Below are 25,037 nucleotides of genomic sequence, written 5' to 3' on the forward strand. Positions count from 1 at the left end.
TATGCATAGGCCTTTGTGCAGGTCTGGGCACATGAGCGCAGAGGCTCTCAGAGGCATCAGATCGAGTTCCAAGGGGGTCGCCAGCAGCCTGACAGGAAAGCTGGGATTCAAATTCAGGTCCTCGTAAGAGCAGACAGTGTTCTTAACCACTAAGCCATCTCTCCAGCCTGGCTGTGGCATTCTCTGGAGTATTTTTTTGCATGAAGCCGGATTCATGTCAAGCCTGTTGGGTTACATGAAATTAGCTGTGCAAGCTTGCCTTTCCCCTTCCCTTCATTTTTAAAACAGAGTCTCACTCTGTAGGCCAGGCTGGCCTTGAACTCCCAGCTATCCTCCTGCCTCAGCCTCCTGAGAGCTAGGATTACAGATATGGGCTACCACACTGAGTTTATCCACAGTGCTCCAGCTCTGCTCACGACAGAACCTTGAATGTGAAGGGTGAAGGATATCTCCGTGTATTTCCCTGGTGCTGTGACCGGGGCCAGTGAGATGATGGCCTAGATTTGCTGCCTCGAAGTCTAACAACCTGGGTTTGATTCCCAGGACCCACATGCTAGGAGAGAACCTGCTCCCACAAATTGTCCTTTGACCTTCACGTGTGCATGGTAGCCTGTGCACTCAAAACTAATAAATGTAAACGTGATACAACATAAAAATACTTGGAGAAAGGGCTCAGAGTTCGGGGTTACAGTCTGTCATTGGAAGGGGAGTCGCAGAGGCAGGAGCTTGAGACAGCCACTCACGTGCATCTTCAGTAAACAGCAAGGAGCAGGGGATGAATGCAGGCTGTGTTTGCCGCCCACTCCATTAGACAGTTCAGGATGCTCTGCCCAGGAGAATGGTACCAGTCATAGTGGGCAGGTCTTCCACATCCACTGACTTATTAATGACTTGTAGATATTCTTAGAGGCTCATCTTTTAGATGATTCTGGACTGTCTCAGGTTGGCATTTGACACTGTCACAGAGGGTTACTTTTAAGTGTGAAAGATTAAGTTTTATAACTTTTTTGTTTGTTTGTTTTTGAGACAGGGTTTCTCTGTAGTTTTGGAGCCTGTCCTGGGAATAGCTCTGTAGACTAGGCTGGCCTCGAACTTGCAGAGATCCACCTGCCTCCTCCTCCTGAGTGCTGGATTAAAGGCGTGCGCCATCACGGTCCAGCTTTATAACTAATGTTAACAACTGTAATTAATAGCTGCTGCTGGGGAAAGGGATGAGACCAGCTGTGGACTGGGACAAGGCTGCTCCCCAGGGCTCTGCTGAGTAGCTGTAGCTGTAGTGCATGGTGAGGGCTACAGCCTGACCAGGATCTAGAGCCTCAGTGGGGGGCATCTTTTTGTGTATGCGCGTGTGTGTGCATGTGCTTGCAGGCCAGGGAACAACTTGTGGGAGTTGGTCCTCCCCTTCCATCATGTAGATTCCAGGGATCGGCTGTTTTTGCTGCTGTGCCCCTCGGGGAACTGCAGTAATTTACTTAAACCATTACATTGGCACTTGTGACCCGGCCAGGCTCTCCATGTTCCCTCCTGCCTGTGGGAAGGCGGGCTGAGGACACGTGGAACCCGCGGCTCGGGAGCCAGGCTTCTTTACAACGACTCTGTGCCCTGCCTAAATGCCAGCCTCTACGCACACCAGTGGCTTTGGTGGCGAGTTTTCCCCTTCCCGCTGCCAACCACAGCCTTCACGGCTACGGTTGAGCCCTTTTCTGCTTTCCATGGCTAAACATGTGACCGGACAACCCAGGGTTGGTCCTCCCGCGCTAGCGCTGCACACGTTGCATGGTGCATTCAATTTGGGGGCCTAGGGTCCCTTGGATTTTTCTTTCTCCTTTTTTTCTTTTCTTTTGGACCGCTCGTAAGTGGTCCCTGTTGTGAGAGACCTCTCGGAGTGGCGTCTAGCCTCTCTGGCTTCTGAGTCGCCTGGACCGAAGCCAGTGAGGCTTTAACAACCCGCCTGTAGAGAGAGGACACTCTTCTATAGGCCCTGTGGTGTTTTTCACAGGTTTTCACGTTTTCAGCCATGGTATAAACCTCAAACCATGCTCTGCCAGTGTCCCACTGGCTCTGCTTTTTCTCAAACTGTCTCAGGCACTGCTCCTGACAAGATTGGTCGGATCCACAAGGCAGCTGTTTTCAGTTCCAGCCTTTGCTCCCCACCGTGGCTTGTGGCATGGCGGCTCGGCAACAGGGTAGATCATGCTGAAAAACCCTCGATTTCAAGGGCAGTGTGAGAGATCCCCCAGATTCAATAATCCAGGCCAATAGATGCAATCAGCAAGAGGTGTCTTTATTGATTACACAGGCGCCTGCGGGTGCATCAGCAGCTTTCGCCAACTGAGCACCTCGGGCAGTTTCAAACAGCCATATTTATAGGGAAAAATGATTACATTAGGGGGTAGTATAGCACAAGCATTTCATTGGCTCTTAAGTTGGTGGGCTTAGCTCATCCTGGGGACCGCCCTGTGTCTGTTCTCGAATTTTCCTGAAAAAACCACAAAGCTAGATAAAGCACCCTACAGCAAGTTGACAGTTTCGATAGAATGTCTTGGGGGGTGGAGTATTCCCTCTCCTCAGCCTAGTCAGCGAGTCTACAACCCATATATATCCTGTTTTAGCATTGGCTGAGCTGGGGGGACTTTCCTTCTGTTTAACATAGTACGTGAGCACCGGGGTCTTTCAGGCACGGAGGGGTCTTTCAATGCCTCTATGTCTCTCTTCCATACAACATGTGACTGCTGTATTTTGACTGAGGTCAGGTGACTTCACAGCACAGCCATCTTAACTGAGAGCCAGGTCAGGTGACCAAGTTCCGCCATCTTTACTGAGGTATTTCCTGCCTAGTTCCCTGGTGTTAACTCTAGTACATAGGTGACCTTACCACCATTTTGACTGAGGTCAGGTGACCTTACTGCCATCTTAACTAAGGTCAGGTGACTTCACTGTTATCTTAACTGAGAGCCAGGTCAGGTGACCATGTCCTGCCATCTTTACTGAAGTATACCTTGCCTGGTCCCCTGGTTTACTTGTTTTCCTCTTACTGACTCTGTAATATGTATGTTTTACGCAGTGGCATGCCTTTGATAGGGCCCAGCCCCTTTTCTTACTCTGGCCATGGGTGGTTGACTAAGACATACCCTCCCGTCCTGCCGTTGCGCCTGACTTCTAACTGCTCCATCTGATGGTGGAGGGAACCTGCACACCTGTAAGCACTGACTACATTTCTGTCATTCACCTCACATGTCTACTACAGGCACAGGCAGTTAACAGTTTGGAGGGGTCAGGGAGGGTCAAACCCATGAAGAAGTCACTGTACTGGGGATGGCTCGGTGGGTAAAGCGGCTGCTATGCAACCCCAATGACCTGAGTGTGACTCCTGAGACCCACGTAAGACGGGAGAATAAACACCAGTGCTGTCCTGACGTCTACGCATGTGCTGTGGCACACTCCTGTGTTCACACATATTCATTCATATAGACTAAAAAGAAATTTCCTTTAATTTTGAGCCACTTATTATTGAATCAGAGCAGTTTTCCTTTTTAAAAAAATTTTACTATAAATCCAGATTTTCAATTTGTAGGATTACTAAAGTTAAAACATTTTGGTAAGTTTCAAAGCCACTGAAGAATCATCAATTTTATTGGAAAATAATGTTTCAATCTGAGAAAAAAAAAAACAGCATAAAAGGAGGCAAGGGGAAAAAGGGACATCAGTAACATTGTAAATGTCTGCCATGAGATCTTCATAGTCTCAGTTTCTTCCCAGTTTCGGATAGAGATGAAACATCTACCCACAAGGAAGATCAAACTGATACAAAAAGAGGAAAAGTCACAAAGCAAGTTCAGGAAGAGATTATTATTTTTTTAAATATTGGGTGACTTAAGAGATTTATAGCCAGACTTTTTATCCCCTGCTGCCTTTCCCACCATCCTCCCAATCTGCAGAAGCAATGCCAACAGGTACATTTCAGCCAGTTAGAATGCCAGAGCAGGGGGGGGGACAGAGATGTGGGGGTTCCAAACTTACACTCAGATTCTTTACCCTAGGTACCTGGGATAAGAGCTTTAAGGGAAGAGAGGCACCAAATTACAATGTGAAATGAGTATGAGGCTGTGGAGTTCAGAGGGCAAAGGCTGTCTTTGGGAAATTTCCTGTAAGGGAACTTAGGTTCAGCTATGAAGAGCAGCATGGTTTGCTGGGGAGGTGACGCTGAGAGGTAGACATCTGCATGACGGCCATGACATGTTCAGCAGAGTACTCATTAAAGGTATGGCCAGGGAGGAGAGTGCTGGCTGGCTCAGTTCACACATGCTCCATTCTAGGACCATACAGACAGGTGGGTTAGTGTGGACGGGGGACCAAGGAGGCTACTGAGCAGAGGCACAGTCCCAGCTGCATTTATGTCCAGCTAGAGCACGGTCTGTGAGCCCAATGATTGAAGGGGCCATTGCAACAACTGCCTGGGAGCTGAAGAGAGACCTGGATTGGAGTGAGGTCAGCAAGAAAAGTGGGGTGTTTGGGAAGAATTAAAGTATCTGGTGACTGGAAAGTTGGGACATGTCAAAAAGCACCAGTGTTGAAGTTTAGGTGTCTGAAAGGGCATCCTTGGATAAAGCCGCTGTTAGCCACAGGGAGAGAAGAGCTGAGCTAGTAGTTACAGGTAAAGTGGACCTGAACCAAGCACTAAATGTCCAGAGAAACGGAGCTATTCTCAGAACTGTTTCTCCTCATCTTAAATATCACCAGGGAAGTAGGTATTTTTGATTAAACGACTCACAAGATTTAGAAAATCTTTTAGTAGAGAATCACACTGTGGGACATATGGAGCGTTCATGCGCGCTGCTGTAGCTGCTCCATCTGGGAGGTGAGTGAGTCTAATTTTAGACGCGCTGAAGACAGATTAGATCACTCATCTTCCCTAGAGAAAGTTCCCATTGTGCACTCATTAGCAACTTTCCCGTGGCGACTGTGCCATGTGCTGACTTCCACGTATTTTTTTTACATTAAGAAATGAGTGCACATTAATTGTACAAGACAATAGCTTTGTGATATTTTTGTTCATACTCCATATAGTTTTTTTTTTTTTTTTAAAATTCATCCATCAGTACAAACTTTTCAAAGCCTATCACTAACTGCTCACTGTTTGAGGAGAAGGTGTGTGTATGTGCAGATGTGTGTGCTGTACCAAGATTCCTAAAGGTTAGTTCAGAGTCAACCTAAGGGACAAAACCAAACCAAAACGCACCTGAGCCAGCTGAGACCACGCGCCGTCTGAAGATAGTACTTTCAGGTTAGTATACAGAGCCAGCTGATGAAAGGATCCTCAAGTACTCTGCACTCGAGTCACAGCTCCAGAAATCATGTAGTAGAATATTTAAAATTCTTGGGGTTACTATGTAAATAAACCATGTGTGGAGGCCCAAAAATGTGAGCCTATTTCCACGTTGACCAAAGGTCAGAGAGTTGAAATTTACCTCTAATCCTCCAAGGTCATTGTGTTTCTACCTCAAACAAAAGTCCCACCTAGATTTAGGTCAGAGAGTTCTGCTCTCTCAAAGTTATTGTCAAGAGTTGTGGTTGACAGTCAGACCTTGTATTTCAGGAATAGAGAAGCTGATCTGTTTCTACCCCAAACAAAAGTCTAAGGATCCTACTATGGGCCCACTTCCCTTAGGGAGATGACAATGGATTATACTCAGTGAGTGGGTTGCCTACAGAATGTTTTGTTCTAGCAACAGAATGTTTAACTATGGTTGTAGCCCACGACCTTCAATTGGTATATTCATTTCCTTGTATCATGTTAACGCAGTTTTTGCCTACCTTCTGGGGTCAAGGGTATTTAAAGCAATTAGAAAATAAACGAGGGCGAATTTCAGTACTCACTGGAATTCCCCCCAATACAATCCTATATGTTTCTCCGTTTTATTATTCTCTTTCACGTCTTCATATTCCTTACTAATATTTTCTAAATCCACACGCCTCTACCCTGGCAAGAGGTGCTTTTGTCAAGGCTGGTCCCCAACAACCAGGCAACTAACTGTTATAAAAAACAAGCCATAACTATTTGGAGTTTAAAAAATCAGGTTTTCTGAAAATGACTACAAACAACAAAAACCAGACTTCTGTCTTTCCATGGTTTCTTAGTGGGATGGCTTGTTTTTGTTCCTCTAACCACAGCCATCCTTTGGAACCCTGTGGATACCAAGACAGGGCTCCAAACTAGGTGCTTGAAGTGAACCAGATGGTCTGAGTATTTGGGAAGCTGTGTATGAGTTATATACAAACAGTATCATTTTCTTGGGACTTGGGCATCCAGATTTTCCTGTACTGTGATCAATCCTCTCCTCAGACACTAACAGAGGAAACAGGGAAAGGAAACAACTGGCTCTCACAGTCATATTTAAAGTGCTTCCACTTCACGACAGCCAAAGTGTCACTTCTTTTTATAATACAATCCTTGAAGATGATTTATTTTTATGTACATTGCTGTTTTGACTACATGTGTGTCTGTGTGAGGGTGTCAAATCCCCTGGAACTGGAGTTACAGACAGTTGTTGAAATTACCTGGCACGAATGAGGAAACACGGAATACACAACAAACCCACTTAGGAGTTTATTAGAGGGAGCGTGTACAGGGGAAGTCAGTGTGGTGAGAGAGACAGAGAGGGGGAGGAGAGGGACTGCCCAGCTTTTAAAAAGCTGCCTAGCTCATGCGCACAGGAGGTTGACAGGATTATGCCATATTCAGATGAGGGATTCAGGCATGCGCACAATGGCTTAGCTGAGTCATATGTGGATGATGTAACCATGCATGCCTGTGGGTCACATGACCTTTAACATCCCTGGGGCCATTAGGCACTTCTGCCTGAGGGCTTGTCCGCACATGCATGGCCCAAGAACCGGGAAGTGTAGCCTTATTATGGCTGAAATTCTAACAGTTGTAAGCTGCTATTTGGGTGCTGGGAACTGAGCCCAGGTCACAGGTCAGTCAGTGTTCTTAACTACTGAGTCACCTCTCCAGCCCCCACTGTGCGACTGTGAAGGGCGTATGTATACATTGAATTGGAATTCTTTCAATGTACCAAGTATTTTTCCCACACATACACATGCACATGCGTCTGAGAGCATGAACAGGTGTGGAAGCACCTGTGGTCGTGGAGGTCAGAGGCTGATGTTGGCAATTTCCCTCCAACACCCAAGGCAGGGTCTCAGGTGAACCCAGAGCTAGCCACACGATCGAGGGATCTCATTCCAGCCCTCACTCCTTTCTGGTCCCCTCCCCAGCCCTGTTTGATGATCGCTACTCTTGGTTTACAGAAATGAGGAAATTAGTGGGAAACTACGGGTGCCTGCTCCCCAAGGTCTCAGTAGTATCAAGTTACCCGACTATCAGTTCTACCCAGCAGACATCTGGAAAGAAACAAATACAATTTTTAGAGCATGAATGGTGGTCCTTTAGGATGTCTTCCTGCTCTTCAGTGTGTGACCACTTGCTGCACACTTCACAATGGCTTATCCTGGGATCTTGCTTGTTGTAAGGTGGTTTTTGGAGCTCCCAACATCTTCCACTTTTCTTCCTGAGTGTTTATGTTTGGTAATGATCTACTGTGTCCAGCGTAAGAGCTACACACATTGCCTCCTGTCTTTAAACTTGTTATGTAATATGGTGAATCAATCTGATAAAATGCCAGGTTATTAAAAAAAAACCCTCCAAAATTCAAGACACATTTGACATATGGATTTTACAGTAAAGTTTATTAGCTGTTCTCCTCTTTCTCATAAATGGAATGGTTAACGCTGGTAATTCTTTACAAACCAGTACTTATTTAAGAAATTTTAACGAAGTTGCCCAAAATCACATATTGAATAAACAATTCCAAGAGCAATGGGAAGCGAATGATGTTAATGGTGGACTAGAGAAGGCGGCTTCTGGAGGTGTTTGCCTCTCACTAAAATGAAGAAGTCTGCTGTACAGACCTGTGCAGCTCTAGTGCAGTGCGGCTACGCAAGATGGAGGGTCTGGGGAGTCTCTAAATGGAGTTTGTTTTTCCATTAATGAAACGATAACAAAAAGAGGGGCGGGGGACTAAAACCAAACTCCACAACAAGAACACAACACTGACAGAAAGCCTAGGAGCACTCTGGAACTTCTGTAGGAAAGAGGAGAACACGCTCACACGTCTACTCGCAATCTAGTTTTCTAGAGGTTTTTCCTCACCACCACCAGACACTTGCTTTCAGTTCACATGATTAAGGAAGATAAGTCTCATCAATTATATTTAATTTAAAAACCAAACAAAAAGTTAGAAGTAGGTGGCAAAAGAAAAATATATTTTAAATATATATATATATATGTTTGTGTGTGCAACTATGTAAAGAAAATAATTCCCATAGTTACAGAGTTTAGTTAAAGAAAGTTTTATATATATTTATATATATTTTATTATAACAAAATAGGCAGTTGTGGGTAAAATAGTCATTAAAATCTGCCCCCCACCCTAAGCATACATTAAAATTTCAGGCTATGAATTGGACACCTTCCCACTGTCATGATTATTACATTTCCACAGAAACTTTCTTGTCCGCAGTTCTGTCTGTGAAACGTCCCCCCTTCTGTGTAAAGGTGAGCCCCCCTCACCTCAACAGAGCCATAATCAGAGTGTGTGGACAGTGCTTGAGAGGCACTGTGACCGGTGCTGCACGAGCTGATGACAATCACTCAGACACTGTTACTCCTAGAAAGTGCACTAGGGGAGGGCTCATAAAGACCTCTCATGAGTATTATGAATTAACTCAGACATTAATTTTGAAGTAAAACCCCTATTTTTCTTATTTGTCTTTAATGAAATAATTACTTTAATACCAGAAGTCAATTGAGGAACGAACTTGAGAGCTAATACACCGGCCAAACCATGCTATTAAAGTTAAGCGTGCATTGTTGCTCAAGGTCCATTGAGTCACTGATTAGAACCACCTTTCATTTGTACTGAAATTGGAAAAGAATGTATATAAAGCTTTTCTGAAAATCTCTTAAAGTTAACTTTCCCTTAAACATTAAGGAATTTTACTATTTTGCATCTCCCCAAACCCTTGACAGCTGGTCAGGCCATTCATCTTCAGTTCTGGAAAATGGCCAGAAACCAATAGTAGTAACACAGAATAATACAGATGACGCAACATGAAGGAGACACTGGATGTCAAAGATGGGCAAACTGCCGACAGGAGGGTCTGAGTCAGTGTGAAAGGAGCAGTGAAGACAGACTCCAGGGCAGGACAGAGAAGTGAGACCATGGAATAAAGAAACAGAAAAGCCAGTCTTCATAATTTTTCTTTTGCTGGGACCCAAATGTAAGGACCAGACTGTTCTTCTATGACCTGCTTCACCTGGTTGTAAATGTCCTCCAGCGTGTCTCCCTGGACAATAGCTGCAATGACAAAAGCCACAAGTGCCCATTAGTCTTTCTTTGCCATCAGTAAGTATTATTGGTGAGATGGGAGAAGGCAAACTTTGGAAGCAGTTGAACACACGGATGCCCTTGGCAACAACTGGTCATGTAGCTGACTTTACAGGCGTACAAGACACACAAAATGACCAAATATGAGACACAGCCATTCTCTCTTTACCTTCTGTCTGGAGTTTACTTTGCTCATCATCCGAGCTCGCATTAGCTCACTCACTCATCTCTCTGAGGGGGCTAGAGACTGAGCCTGGGGCCTTGCACAGGCTGACCATGGGCTGCGTCTCTCAGTTATATCCTTCAGCCGTTAGTTTTATCATTTTAACACAAAGTGTTTGTTTCCTCAACTTCTGTGGGAACTACAGAGAGCGAGCACAGGGAGTTATCTGGTGATGGCGGTGTCGGGTGTTAGGAAAAGACGGCTGACTATGGGTTGTGTGCTCTGCTGCAGTGTGTAATGGCCAGCACTGAGGGTAGGTGGACTGACACACAAGCTAGAGCTAGTAGTTAGAATCTATTAAAATCAATGTTAGAAAATGTGTAATAAAAAATGGCAACACAGGCATCTGTCATGGTGCGTGTCTGAAATTTAATGCCTTGAAAGGCAGAGGCAGGAGGATTATAAATTCTAGATCAGCAGGGGCTACACAACTAAATCCTGTCTCAAAAATCACAGTTACAACAACAAAAATGGTAGCAATTACTAAAAACTATTTATTTGGATATTTAGAGCCTCTAGTCTGTAAGGATCAAAGGTTAGCTAATAAAACTACAAAGACTTAGCATGGCACTAGGCAGGTGGCTTACAGAGATGATCCAGCACTCAGAAGACCCAGGCAGGTGCACCAAGTGTAAGTGGGTATAAGGGAACCACATGTGTTTAGTTTCCTATGGCATCTGGAATAAAATGCCAAACGGAGATGTGAAGTCAAACTGTCTGGCTGGTGATGAGGTTAAGAACGCCATCATGAGGAACATCTATGTGCCTAAGAACTTCTATGTAGCTGAGAATGTTTGAGTAATCAAAAGCTAAGCTTTAAAATGTTTATGAGTATCAGTTTTGTGATAAAAGCTCACATTCTGAGCTACATGGAGGTATTACTTAATATCTGCGAAGGCACACACATTTGGCAAACATCAGTTTCATCTTGCCTGGCTCAAGTGCTTCCCAGGGCAGGGTCACAGAGGCAAGCAGTGAAGAACAGCTACCTTGGGAAACACACACACACTTTGCTTACTGGGTAAGTCGGGGTTCTCCCTGGGTTGGAAAAGCAAGATGTCAAGGCCACAGATACGTCATTCATTCATTACCACTGAAACCAACACCACTGGTCTGGAACAATCCAGAATGACAGCCCGAGCACTGCATACACTCAGGTTCATGTTACTTCTTTGATGTGCCCGCCCCAACCTCATAACTCCCATCTAAGGAGATTCCACAAGAGGACTGGCTTTCACTCATAAAGAATGTCAAGGTTATGACTGACTAATAGATAAAGGCTAATGGATGGTTCTAGATAAAAGTGGACCAATTATGTGTATAGCTCAATGCAATACGTGCTCCTGGATTGAACCCTGAATATTTTTTTGTCCTTTTACTCTAACAACTGCTAATATCTCGGGGAAGTTTGTATCCTGGGTTTGATTAGCAGCATCAAACTATAGAGGGACATAAGCAAACATTCAAATATCTTTCTTTCTCATTTTGAAATACATATTTAGAAGTAAATGACATCTATTTGTAACAAACTCAGATGTTTTAGAGATTAAATGTAATATTTGGAAAATATGAGTAAAGGGTGGGCCGTTCTTATGCTAATACTCTTATGGTTTCTGAAATTAAAGAAAAAAAGACCCTTTTCCCTTTAGCACATGGTTTCTATCAGAGCACTTACTGGATTTCATATAATCATTAGTTTAAATGAGGTCAGGCGAGGTCGTGTGTGTTCTAGCTACTCAGGTAGCAAATGTAGACTGGTCACTTGAGTCTAGGAGTTCAGGGCCACCTTGGGCAACCCAGCTAAACCCTATCTTTTCTAGCCAAGTCTAAGCTGTTATTACAGTGGTGGGCTAGTTGCTGCCAGAGTTGGGTTGTTCATGCAGTCCCCTCTAGTCCTATAGTAGCCTGTGTGTTTGCTGCCCTTCTGTAGGTCATATAGCACACAAAGACGCTCACAAATCGCAATCCCTTTCATCTTGAAATTCTCAGTCCTCCCAATTGTCAGCAAAAAAAATCTTGCTTATACCAAGTCTACAGTATACTGTTATAGTAGCAGAAAACACACTAAGACAAACAGTTCACCAATCTCATTTCTGGGTATATATCCAAATGAAATATCAAAGTACATCAAAGAAACATCTGCAACTCTTTAACCTCAATATTACAATATACAAAAGAATGAAAACCAGCTAAATGTTTGTCAACAAAGAAACTATGGGGCATTTAAATACATATAATGAGAATATTATTCAGTCATAAAAGAAGGAATCCTTTCCTTTTTGACAACCTGAATGAATAATATACAAGACATTAAGCTGAATTAAATAAACTAGACACACAAAAAATACAATCTACATGGCCTCCTTTACCTGTGAAATCTTCTATAAATCTTAATTCATAGAAGCAGGGAGTACAGTGATAGTTCCCAGATTGGGGGTGGGGAGTATAGAATAAGAAGATGCTGATCAAAGGATATAAACTTCTGTTTTCAGGAGGAAATGTGGTGGTACAGTTACAGCTGAGTGACAGTACTGGCCTAGCTATGCAAGATCACAGCACTGGGAAGAACCAAGACCCTAAAATGGCAACTTCTGTGTAATAATGTAGAGCGTGGTGACTACAGTAACAATAGCAGATCTCAACCGGACACACACACACACACAAAATCAACCAACACACATACAATCATACACACACCCATACACCAGGAACTATGGTGACATATGTACTACCATGATCACAGCAATCAACTCACAAAGTATGTAATATTACACTGTATACCTTGAATACCCCTGAATCTGGAAACTATTTCAGTAAGCCTGGGAAGAATGAATCAAAATTTACAAATGGAAGAGAAAAGGCAGGGGCGTCAAAAAGCAGTGAAATGCAATCTGCTTTCCTCTGGTCGCCTGTGAATGACTGCTGTGCACAAAGCCACAGGAACACTACATTTTAAGGTTCCCCACTACCAGCAAGGCAAACTTCTGAGTTTCCCACAGGACAAACCCACAGATCTTAGAGTTTACTTTGAAAACTACAGGACTAGTTACTACTAGAAGATGTGGATACAGCAAGATTTTCTCAAAAGGCACTGTCACACATGGCTCCGACCTGTGAAATGCTCAGTGAACTCCTGCTCCAATTTCATGGCTCTTTCAAATGTTTTTCTGGCTTGTTCTTCTGTTAGACGCTTATTCATTTCCCTATGCAAATAAATTTAGAAACTGGTGATTACCACATTGTAATACTCTGAAAAAAAGATGAACGAAGACATAAAAGGCATAAAATAACGAGAAGTTTAACTCTGCACAAACGCTGACCATCACTAAGAGCAGACTGTGCCTCGTCCTGCTGTCTGACACACGTAGTGAGAAGAGGGCCACAGCACTTTCTACACTAGCTCATAGCAGCCAGCGCACACAGCTGACAACTCTCACTGTGCACTTCATGTGAAAACGTAACTCACAGACTGTAAATGAGCACCTTAGACAGCACAATAAGAAAACAGAGTCTGAGGAAACACTGTGAAAGGACCTAGTGGAATCAACAGACAAAAAAGAAGGAAGACTATGCATTAAAAGTTTAAGCATCTGTCATGAGTAAACCTTATTTAGAACGTGGCTACAGGAAAAAAGACTGAAAACACAGACATAAGTAAATCTGATTGTATTAAAAATATTAGTTAAATGCCATATTTACAGTGGAGATGCTTTTAATTCAGCAATTACTTTTCAAATACATGAAATGATACATATGAAATTTATCTCAAAATAATCTGAGGGTGTGTGGACAGAAGTAGTCAGCCAACTGCAAGCCCGAGGTCCTCTTGCAGCAGGATGAGTACACAGGGATTTGTTTTCTCTTGGAGAGGAAACTTTTGCTGTCTCAGCATTATGCAGGATATTTTGTGTGGCTACAGTAGTGTTCTTCCAATCTTCAGGATTTCCTGAACACTTCTTGTAGGGTAGGTATAATGGTGATGAACTTCTGCTTTTGTTTATCTGAGAACATCTTAATTTTCCCAATTAAAAGCAATTTTATTATTCTGTGTCATGGTACATGGGTAGACATCATGGTATCCTTGTGGAGGTGAGGACAACTCTGTGGTGACATTTCTCTCATCTTCACATGGGCTTAGGATCAAATGCACAGCAGGATTATGCAGCAAGCTCCTTTCCTTGCTGGGCTCTACCACTGGTCCTTTCCCTCATTCTTGCTGGGTGTAGTATTCTTGATTGACAGGTTTTATTTCTTCAGTGTTTATTATTATTGTTGTTGTGGTGGTGGTGTTTTGAGACAGGGTTTCTTTGTAGTTTTGGAGCCTGTCCTGGAACTAGCTCTGTAGACCAGGCTGGCCCCGAGATCTGCCTGCCTCTGCTTCCCGAGTGCTGGGATTAAAGCTGTGCACCACCACCGCCCAGCTTCTTCAGTGTTTTTGATGCACTGACCCATTGTCTTCTGACTTCCAAAAGTTTTGACAAGCATTCTGCTGATAATCTTACTGAAGAATCTCCTGGCTGTGGCGTCATTCCTCAGGCTGTGTGCAGCACTGCCTTCCCACGGCTGGCTATGGTGTGCCTCTCAGGGCACTCCATTCCTTATGCTTGGGCTTCACTCAACACTTTGGATATTTATGACTTTTAAATAGAATCTGGGAATTTTCTTCTCTTTGTCCCCTGCTCTCATTTTGAAATTCATAATGTACATTGTTCTCTTTGATGCCAGCTCCCAGTTCCTTGAAGCTCTGTTCACTTTTCTCTAATGTGTTCCTTTTTCTTCCTCAGACTTGGTAATTTCCATTGTTCTAATCTTTAAGTTTGATGAGTCTTCTGCCTGCTCAAATTTGCCTCAATCTCTTGAGGAGTTTTACTCTAGTAACTGTTTTCCCCCCAGAACTTAAAAACATATTTTATTTTCAGTTATGTATCTTGTGTTGCTGTATGGGTATGTGCGCATGAGTCCAGGGTCTATGAAGGCCAGAAGAGGACGTTGGACCCACAGAGCTGGAGTTACAGGCTGTTGTACTGCCCAAGGTGAGTCCTGGGAACCCAAGTTGGATCCTCTCCAAGAGAAGTATGTGCTCTTAAGGGGCGAGCAATCGCTAGGCCCCAGAATGTCAAGTTTTCTCTTATTGATATTTCCAATTTGCTCAGATAGTTTTCTTGACTTTGATCTTGTCTTTTATGCATCGCTAAGGCATTATAAATATCATATAACATAGAGCAGAAAGGAGACTATGGGGATGAAGAGGGAGACAACAAACGCCAACACAGCTGAGTATGAGCACTGAATGATATATATTGATAAAAATGTTATATGGAAACCCACTATTTTTTATTTAAAAACCATTTATTATAATAAAGTCATTTTATAGTCTGTATTGACATTTGGTCTGTCTTGGGAAATTTACTGTTTTCTTTGAATGCAGCATTATTTGCTATTTCTTTGTTTACATTTAAAATTTATTTATTATGTATATAGTGTTCTGCCTACATGTATGCCTGCAGGCCAGAAGAGGGCACCAGATCTCACTACAGATGGTTGTGAGCCACCATGATGTTGCTGAGATTTGAACTCAAGACCTCTAGAAGAGCAGATAGTGTTCTTGACCGCTGAGCCATCTCTACAGCCCCCAATTTTTATACTTTCTGTTCAAGTTTTATATTTGAATGAGTCAATATTATACTAGAGACTAATTTTTGTTGTTCTATTTAAAATTTAATTATTTACTGTTGCAGAATGTTTCTGAACTGAGGCAGCCTGTATAAAACTAAAACTAAAGATTTTTCTCAGGTGTTTTCTGAGACTTTCCATGATCATTTATAATATATCTCTAAATTATACCCATACATGTGACTACTTTCAAATGTCCTGGGCTGGCTACCAAAATAAAATAAGATAAAGTCAAGGGGGTGGGGGGGCAGGTCTGTGGAAAGTCACTGGGGCTTTAGTCTTTGAAAATTACTTTAAAACGGGATGGCTGACTACACTTCTAAGTAAGAAAGAGCAACCATTTAGCATGGCAGTTCCTCGCCAACAGGAGATAGGGTCTTTGTTGTATCCTTTGCTCTTAGAAATTGCATGCAGATTGCTGAAAAAATGCATCTGTGGCTGCTTGCTATGGGGCTAAAAATAAAGGAATGGGGCGCTAACACAATGCTGAGCTGACACCATGAACCCTTTAAACCAACTCCAGGAAGCTGTAAGGCTTCAAAAGACTTCAAAGTTCCAAAATAGGTTGAAGAGATAGACCCTGCTAATGGAACCATTGTATGTGTGAGGGTGGTGGATTACTGTTGGAATCTATCATTATTTGGAGATCCTCTTTGGCAACAAGTCTAGCCCATTTACCCTGCCATCCCCACCCCTGGGCTTTGTTTATGCTGGACAAGTGCTCTGCTCTAGATCTTTAGTGCCCTGATGGATTTTTAAGTATTAAACCAGTCTTACAGTCTAGGAATAAACTCTAGTTATTCTACTTTGTTAGGTGTAAGACCACATAAGATTTACTTTTTGTCCTCTTAACATTTTTTTTGAAGTGTAACTTTAAAAACATGTAAGTATGATATCTTAAATGTACAGCATGACAAATGGTCACAAACCTGTGCACCAAGTACTCAGGTCCAATGCAGAGCATCCCCAGTGCTCTGAAAGTCAAGGACAACATCCTCAAACCTAAGAGTTATCTGGTTTCTGCAAGTGACGATTAAACCTGAATTTCAGAGTGTGCAAACTTTTAATTTGAGATCTTTTATTAAAATTGCAAGATTCTCCTATGCATTTATACATAGTTGGAGACCGCTCGTGTTTATTTTTACAAAATGTTTCATCATGAAAATGTTATAACTGATGAATTCGGCTGCTTGCAGTCATTTAGGTAGTTTCTAGACGTTGGCTATTTGAACAGTACTTCTGCTGGCAAGCAAGTATTTTTGGCTAATACAAGTGTGCTACAAGCTGCAACATTATACAGTAATTGTTCAGCCATTTTTTTCACAAGCAACTTATCAGAACCAAGGGATCTGATAAAGGCTAAACCAAAAAGCAAGTTTTGTTTTTTGTTTTTTGTTTTTTTTTTGCATTATTGCTTCGTGAATAAAGTGACTGTCTTTTGCTGTAAATTTTTTTTTTGCTGTAGCTGACTCCTTTTCTGGTTACATATTTGGGAATTAATTCCCCCTAGATACGTGTGAAAACAGTTTCATACTGCCAGGCCTCTTTCCCTCTCTCCTAGATAAGCACAAAGATCTGCCTTCCTGCCATTATCTTTATCAGCAGGCATTTGGTCATTCCATTTAAGACATTCACAGATATCCAAGGACATAGAATTACTGCCTGCCCAAGCTGTTGCTCTGGTTTTACTCCACTTAAAAGATTAACTCCTTATGCTCACTTTCACCTCAGTTTACTGATGATTTTAATTCAGGAAATTTATGCTTTGTGTTTTACAATCAAGGACAGCAGAAGGGACAATTAACTGTAATCCAGAAAAAGACCCACAACACCCACAATCAGAACGGCTGTTAACAGCATACCCTGGAACTGGTAATTTAGAGGCCTGGGTCCCTTTTTTGTTTCAACTGCCTAGAGCAAAATGCCAGACCTAGGCCTGTAGAAATTACAGTGTCTGGTGTATGTGCTATTAGATGCAGGAGCCATTAGCTTCCCCCTGACCATTTGTGTAGGTTGCTTGGTTACCCGACTCTATGCATGCTGGGAGAAATTAAGTGGAATGCTGATGTAAACAATTCATGCCTTATTAATAATTTTATTGAAAATAAACCTTTGGCTCTTTCTAACCACCTAAAAACATAGCATAGGATACTAATCTTCCCCTTTATAATCCCCAGATTATTTAATTTCTTTCTTAACTAGAGTTCACTTAACATGTATGGATCTCTCTCTCTCTGTACGTGTGTGTGTGTGTGTATGAAAACTCATCAGATTTTTTATGGGGCAAAAGAATCCTGGCCCTGGAACTTGCTAGGGATGGGGAATTGCTGGTTTTACAGATATATATGACTGGGAACGTTTATAACAGGCAGAACAAGAACAAGGTAGAACAAAAGAGAACAAGAATGAAAAGAGAAAGAGAAAAGAAGAATAAATAAACATGGACAGATAGAACCTGTTGGGAGTAGATTTCTTACCCCTCAGATTTCTAGCCTCTTTAGCTTATCCTAAAAGTCTTAAACACTGGAACTTTAAGGATCCTGCAGAACAATCATTTCTGTTGTATATATCTAGGAATGATCATAAATTCTGCATATGGCAACTTTTGAAGGTACTGTAAATTTATTAATGTAGATTCACCAAGCGACCCTCGGAGACTGTGAGGTGTTTTCACATTCTCCATATCTGCCAAAGATGTGTGCTGTCTTTTTCCATTTTTGCTATTCTGATGTGTAGGTGGTAACATATGACATGGCTTTAACTTATTTAAAGCCACTGCATGTTTAATGTGTGCCGACTGCTTGAAGTTCTTTCTGTGCCCTGTCCAAGGCCAGATTTCCGTTTTTTTCTTTTTTAAATTGATTTTTTATGGAATTTGACATTTTTCTCTGCTCCTTTCCCTGTCCTTCCTTCCCCCTTCAACCCTCCCCTCCAAGGTCCCCATGCTTCCTATTTACTCAGGAGATCTTGTCTTTTTCTACTTTCTACTTCCCATGTAGATTATATGTAAGTCTCTCTTAGTGTCCGCACTGTTGCCTAAGTTCTCTGGGATTATGGTTGGTAGGCTGGTTTTCTTTGCTTTATGTTTAAAAACCACCTATGAGTAAGTACATGTAATAATTATCTTTCTGTGTCTGGGTTAACTCACTCAAAACAATGTTTTCTAGCTCGATCCATTTTCCTGCAAAATTCAAGATGTCATTATTTTTTTCTGCTGTGTAATACTCCATTGTGTAAATGTACCACATTTTCCTTATCCATTCTTTGGTCAAGGGGCATTTAGGTTGCTTCCAGTTTCTGGCTATGACAAGCAAAGCTGCTATGAACATAATGTCCTTGTGGCACGATTGAGCATCCTTTGGATATATACCCAAAAGTGGTATTGCTGGGTCTTGAGTAAGGTTGTTTCCTAATTTTCTGAGAAATCGCCACATTGACATCCAAAGGGGTTGTACCAGCTTGCATTCCCACCAGCAATGCAGAAGTGTTCCCTTTTCCCCACAACCTCTCCAGCATAAGTTGTCATCAGTGTTTTTGATTTTGGCAATTCTTACAGGTGTAAGATGGAATCTCAGAGTTGTTTTGATTTGCATTTCTGATGACTAAGGATGTTGAATATTCCTTAAGTGTCTTTCAGTCATTTTAGATTCCTCTGTTGAGAGTTCTCCGTTTAGGTCTGTATTCCATTTTTTTTAATTGGATTATTTGTTCTTTTGATGACCAATTTCTTGAGTTCTATGTATATTTTGGAGATCAGACCTCTGTCTGATGTGACATTAGTGAAAATCTTTTCCCATTCTGTAGACTGTCGTTTTGTCTTGTTGACCGTGTCCTTTGCTTTACAGAAGCTTCTCAGTTTCAGGAGGTCCCATTTATTAACTGTTTCTCTCTGTGCTGCTGGAGTTATATTTAGGAAGTGGTCTCCTATGCCAATGTGTTCAAGTGTACTTACCACTTTCTCTTCTTTAAGGCTGGCTGGCTTTATGTTGAGGTCTTTGATCCATTTGGACTTGAGTTTCGTGCATGGTGATAGATATGGGTCTATTTTCATTCTTCTACATGTTGATATCCAGTTATGCCAGCATCATTTGTTAAATATGCTTTCTTTTTTCCATTTGATATTTTTTGCTTCTTTGTCAAAAATCAGGTGTTCAAAGGTGTGCAGATTAATATCTGGGTCTTCTACTCAGTTCCATTGGTCCTCCTGTCTCTTCTTATGCCAATACCAGGCTGTTTTCAGTACTGTAGCTCTGTAGTAGAGTTTGAAGTCAGGGATTGTGATGCCTCCAGAAGTTCTTTTATTGCACAGGATTATTTTGGCTAGCTTGGGTTTTTTTGCTCACATGAAGTTGAGTACCGTTCTTTCGAGGTCTATGAAGAATTTTGCTGGGATTTTGCTGGGCACTGCATTGAATCTGTAGATTTCAAGGCCTAATTTCATGGGCCCCCATGCTGAACTGTAATGACTGCTGACGCACACTGATGCGCTCTTCATTCTCGTGCAGACGCTAGAATGCTGGACCTTTTTTCTGGTCATTCTTCATGTTTACTGTATTTTCAAAGAATATCTTCCCATCGATCTTCTCTGTTATATGCTGACTTTCTATTTCATTAATTTTTCTTCTGCCTTTTTTGAATTTAATGGTTGACTTCCAATGTCTCTCCTTGCTTATGTTTTCTGAAACAGTGTCTTTCTCACTCTGTAGCCCAGGCTGGCCCTGGATTTTCAGCAGTCCCCACAACTGCCCTCAGCTCCTCAGTCCTGAGATCGGGTGTTTGCCAACACGCCTGATGTTTGATTTCATCTACTAGATTTTATAGGCCGTGTAATCTCCTTTACCAAAGATACGACATTAAGTATATCACCTTTTATATGTAGTTCAAAACATTTTTTAAATTAATTTCCAGATTAATTTTGATGTGGGCAGAAGATATTTGTTTTCAATCATTTGAAAATTATGCCCCAGCTGACAGTTTGGTAATTGTCATGTGTGTTTGAAAACAATGTGTATCTTGCATATGTTGAGTATAGTATTTAGTAAGTATCACTGCTGAGTACAGTGTTTTAATAAACGAGATATTCATGTTCAATGACACTATTTTTTGTTCTTATTTTCATTTGTGCTTTCTTTTGTTTTTTACTTAATTCCACATATAAATGAAAATACATTTATATATGTATGTATGTATGGAAATACGTGTGTCCCTGTGTGTGGGTCAGGGATCAACTTGGAGGAGTCCTCCCTTTCGCTATGTGGGTCCTGGAAACTGAACTCAGGTTGTCGTCAGGCTTGGAGGAAAAGTGCCTTGTGGTGCCATCTCAAATCTTCTGTCAGCAGTGTGCTTGTTCTAATGGGAGCTCACCAAATCCAGCTGGACCGGGACTGAATGAGCATGCGATTAAACCGGACTCTCTGAATGTGGCTGAAAATGAGGGCTGACTGAGAAGCCATTGATAAAGGCACTGGGACTTGTTTCTACTGCATGTACTGGCTTTTTGGGACCCTAGTCTATTCGGATGCCAAGCTTCCTAGGCCTGGATGTGTGTGTGTGTGTGTGTGTGTGGGGGGGGGGGGCTTGGACTTCCCACAGGGCAGGATTCCCTGCCCTCTCTTAAGGAGGGAGGGGGAGCAGGAGGGGAATGGGAGGAGGGGAGGAAGTGTAAATTTTTGAATGGAAAAAAGATCTGTCAGTTAAGGAGTCACCATCCTTTATCGTTTCAATGGCTAGTACTCAACTGTACTGCCCATTTAATAATATGAATGACGATGGCAAGAAATGATGGTTACCATAATACAGCGCTCATTTAATCTCACAACACCCTCTAAGATGGATAGAAATACTACTTTCTCCACTTTCTATGGAGAGAATGAGATGCAAGGAGGGCAAGTAAGTACCTCAAGGCTGACTGATTTCCACTTAAATGGAGCACTGTAGGCATGATACTTACATGATATTTTCCATGGATTTGGGTTTAATAAAAATAGATATTGGGTAAAGTTGTGCCATCTGCAATCTCTTTATGGCATTTCCAGACACATCAAGGATACAATGCTTGCCCTAAAACAGAGACAATAAAGAAGTAAATTAAATAAGTGGACCAAATCTTTTCAATTATACCAAAGGTGTCCCTCCACAAGTTACAATCTGAATTATGGTTCATAGATCTTTTTTACTTCAAGCAAAAAAATGTCATTTATTAGTAAATTTTAGAAGGGAAATTAAATGAAGAAAATAGTGATTATGAAGTTACTTCTCCATTCTCAAAGTCATTTAAAAAATTAAAATACAGTTCTTATATTTCTAGTTTTTATAAAACACTACTGCTCAATGGGTAGAGAGATGGCTCAGCAGTTAACAGTGTATATTATTCTTGCAGAGGATTTGAGGTTAGCTCATGGCACCTATGTTGGGCAGTTTATAGCCACTGGTCAAACTACAGCTTCAGGGGATCCAAAACCCTCTTCTGACTCCAATGGAAACCTGTATGTACTCATGCACGCGCACACACACACACACACACACACAAACACACACACACAGACACACACGCACACGCGTGCACACTAAAATCTACAAATAATTCCAAAGGTCATTAATGAACTTCATTTCATAAAATGGCATGACCAACAGAAGGTGAAAAAAAATCCTAGAACACCTGTTCAAACCTGTAAATCCTCACTACCACTATTCTTTAAAGAAGTTATTTATATTGCTGTACACATCTGAGTGTGCTTGGAGACCAGAAGAGAACAATGCCCCGCAGCTGGAGGTATAAAGGTAGCTGTGAACAATCTGAGAGCAGCACACACTCTGAGCCACTGCTGCAGCCCTCACCTCCACAGTTCTGCTCTTCTAATTCTCATTACACAGTTAGAAAATACTATAGACTGCCATTTGAAAAATCCAATTCTGATTTATATGACTTTTCTGACAAATTTACTATCACAAAAGGCCATTTACATTTTATTATAGATGTGTATTTCTAGCTACATACCAAGTGAAAATTAAATAAATTTTATTGTAATGTTTAAAATCAGATCCTCAATATTATAAAGTACCTTGTAATTTAAAGGCTAGAGTTCATATTAGGAAATAATATTTTGCTGGGTGGTGCTGGCACACACCTTTAATCCCAGCATTTGGGAGGCAGAGGCAGGTGGATCTCTGTGAGTTTGAGGCCAACTTTATCTACAAACTGAGTTCCAGGACAGCTAGGACTGTAACACAGAGAAACCCTGTCTCAAAAAATCAAAAGTAACATTCTATTCAACGGGTGTATTTACAATAAAAACATTGTAAAAGTAAAAAAAATTTATATAGTCACAGTATTAATTTTTTATTTATTATGTATATGGCTACATATATGCTTACACACGAGAAGAGAGCATCAGATCTCATTACAGATGGTTGTGAGCCACCATGTGGTTGCTGGGATTTGAACCTGGGTCCTCTGGAGGAGCAGCCAGTGCCCTTAACCTCGAAGCCATCTCTCCAGCCCCCCACAGCACTAAATTTTATTTATTTTTATGTGTATGTGCATGTGCGTATGTCAGAAGTGGACATGACACCAGGTGTCTTCCCTAATTGCTCTGCACCTTACTTTTCTTTTCTTTTTTTTTTTTTTGAGACAGGTCTTCCTGAACCTGAGGCTTGTCACTCTTTGGCTGGACTAGTTGCCAGTGATTTCTGGGGAGCTTCCTGTCCACACTTCCCGGGGCTGGGATTCCAGGGCACACTACATACTCTTATTCATGTGGTGTTAGGGATCTGAAGTCAGGTGTTCATGTTTAAGTGGCTAGGACTTTGCTGACCAAGCCATCTCTTAGACCTGTGTTAGGTCCCATGACACAATTAGTGGACAAGCTCAATGGACTATTTAGAAGTGGGGCCTAGCTGGAGGAAGTAGCTCATTGGAAGGAACTCTGAATGGATTGATTTCTGGATATTTCTACTCTCTCCTCTTCTTGCTTCCTCACTATGGACTGAAACCTCTGAGACCATCACTAAAACAAAGGCTTCCTCCCTTGCTTTCTTTCACGGTGACAGAAAACTAACATGCTGACTCCACTCTTTACATACACACATCAGTGTTTGTGTAAATCCCAGAAATAATATTACCCACAGATAGGGACGTTTATTATATGATCACAGTATAATTCTAGTTGGTCATCTAATGTACCTTATTGAATAAGCAATAGAAAGCTGCTGGTTGAGGTTCCAATTCATGATATGTATTGGATTTACTTACAATGTCTGAGTTGCCATCAGTTGGGCACAATTCCCCAGCGATTGTCATTCTATATCTGGTATTTTATGAACTGTTTTGTGTGGTGCATGTATGTGTGAGCATGTGAATGTGGAGGGCAGAGGCCAAAGTCAGGAGTTTTAGCTCTCAACCTTACTTTTTTTTTAAAATAAAGATGTATATTTATTATGAATAGAATATGTGAATATTCTCCTTGCATGTGTCCCTGCAGGCCAGAAGATGATACCAGATCTCATTACAGGTGGTTGTGAGACACCATGTGGTTGGTGGCAATTGAACTCAGGACCTCTGGACCTCTGGAAGAATAGCCAGTGCTCTTAACCTCTGAGCCATCTTTCCAGACCCACAACCTTACTTTTTAAGGTAAGTTTTCTCACTGAACCTGAGCTGTTTAGCCTCCACTACACTGGCTGGCCTGTGAGCTTCAGGGACCCGCCTGACTCCACCCTGTTCACTCTAACTTGCCTGGCTTTTACATAGATGCTGAAGAAGGGAATGTAGGTCCTACTATAACTAACAAGACCATACCCAGTGAAGCATCTCTCTAACCCTGACCTTGGCATGTAAGGAGAGCACAGATCCATTTCATAGGATATGCTTCGATTTGGCTCAGCCTGCCTCCTGACTATCAGAGGGCAAGTCACACACTTCTGGAAGGAATACCACTGATATATGGTATCCATTTTTCCCATTTCTACTGACAATGTGATCATATTTAAGCTTCTATCTGCTTAAAATTTTTCCATGGTAAAATTATCTTAGCCTTTGTAACTAGTAATTTCAGGGATGACACTTTCTTAGCATGTAAATAACCTTGTTTCTTCACTTATTGTGATATTTTAAGATAGATTTTGATAGTTTCTTAAGGTTCTTGCTGAAATCATGACTACCATACAGTTTTCTTTCAGGAAGGATTTCCGACCTTGTCACTCCTGGGCCTGGACCAGCAGCAGACAGTGACTGTGAGCACAGCTTCTCTTCCTCCATCTTTTCAGTCATGCATTGCTTATGCCTTCAAGGGCTACTTAATTTTTATTTAACCCTATGTTTTATAACCAGTTATTAATTTACTTTGACAATCCAATGTTAATTTTAAATTTTAAATTATACAAAATGCTCAAACAAGTCACTCCGAACTTCTTTGATCCCTTTATTCTACTTTGCCATTCTTTCCACCCCACCGCCCCCTTTTTGAAAAATAAAAATATGTAGCCAGGCTGGCTGAGCTCATGACCCTCCTGCTCCCACCTTCTCCAGCAATCCCTATTGGTGTGCGCACCGCAAGCAGCTCTACTTTCCCGTTGCTAGAAACTAATCTCATCAGGGTCTGATTAGTTCTTCCCATGTTTCACACAACTGAGTAAATTTGTTTCCTTATTTCTTCTTTTAAAATGTCAAAGCAAGCTAGGCATGGTGGTACACA

At 41.8% G+C, this 25,037-nt stretch overlaps 1 protein-coding gene across 6 annotated transcripts in view; it reads right to left on the reverse strand.

The window, feature by feature from the left end:
- Positions 1 to 7,721: 7,721 nt before the first annotated feature.
- Positions 7,722 to 25,037, reverse strand: part of Dlg1 (discs large MAGUK scaffold protein 1) — a 203,107-nt gene continuing 185,791 nt past the window's right edge. For all 6 annotated transcript variants that reach the window (XM_038346139.2, XM_038346138.2, XM_038346137.2 and 3 more), the window contains 3 exons: positions 21,296 to 21,405; positions 12,784 to 12,875; positions 7,722 to 9,419 (listed from right to left, as the gene is read on the reverse strand). In XM_038346139.2, coding sequence (XP_038202067.1) covers positions 9,313 to 9,419; positions 12,784 to 12,875; positions 21,296 to 21,405 — 309 coding nt within the window. In that variant the 3' untranslated portion in view covers positions 7,722 to 9,312. The remainder of the gene's footprint in view (positions 9,420 to 12,783; positions 12,876 to 21,295; positions 21,406 to 25,037) is intronic.

Source organism: Arvicola amphibius, chromosome 10 (assembly GCF_903992535.2).
Source record: "Arvicola amphibius chromosome 10, mArvAmp1.2, whole genome shotgun sequence".
NCBI lineage: Eukaryota > Metazoa > Chordata > Mammalia > Rodentia > Cricetidae > Arvicola > Arvicola amphibius.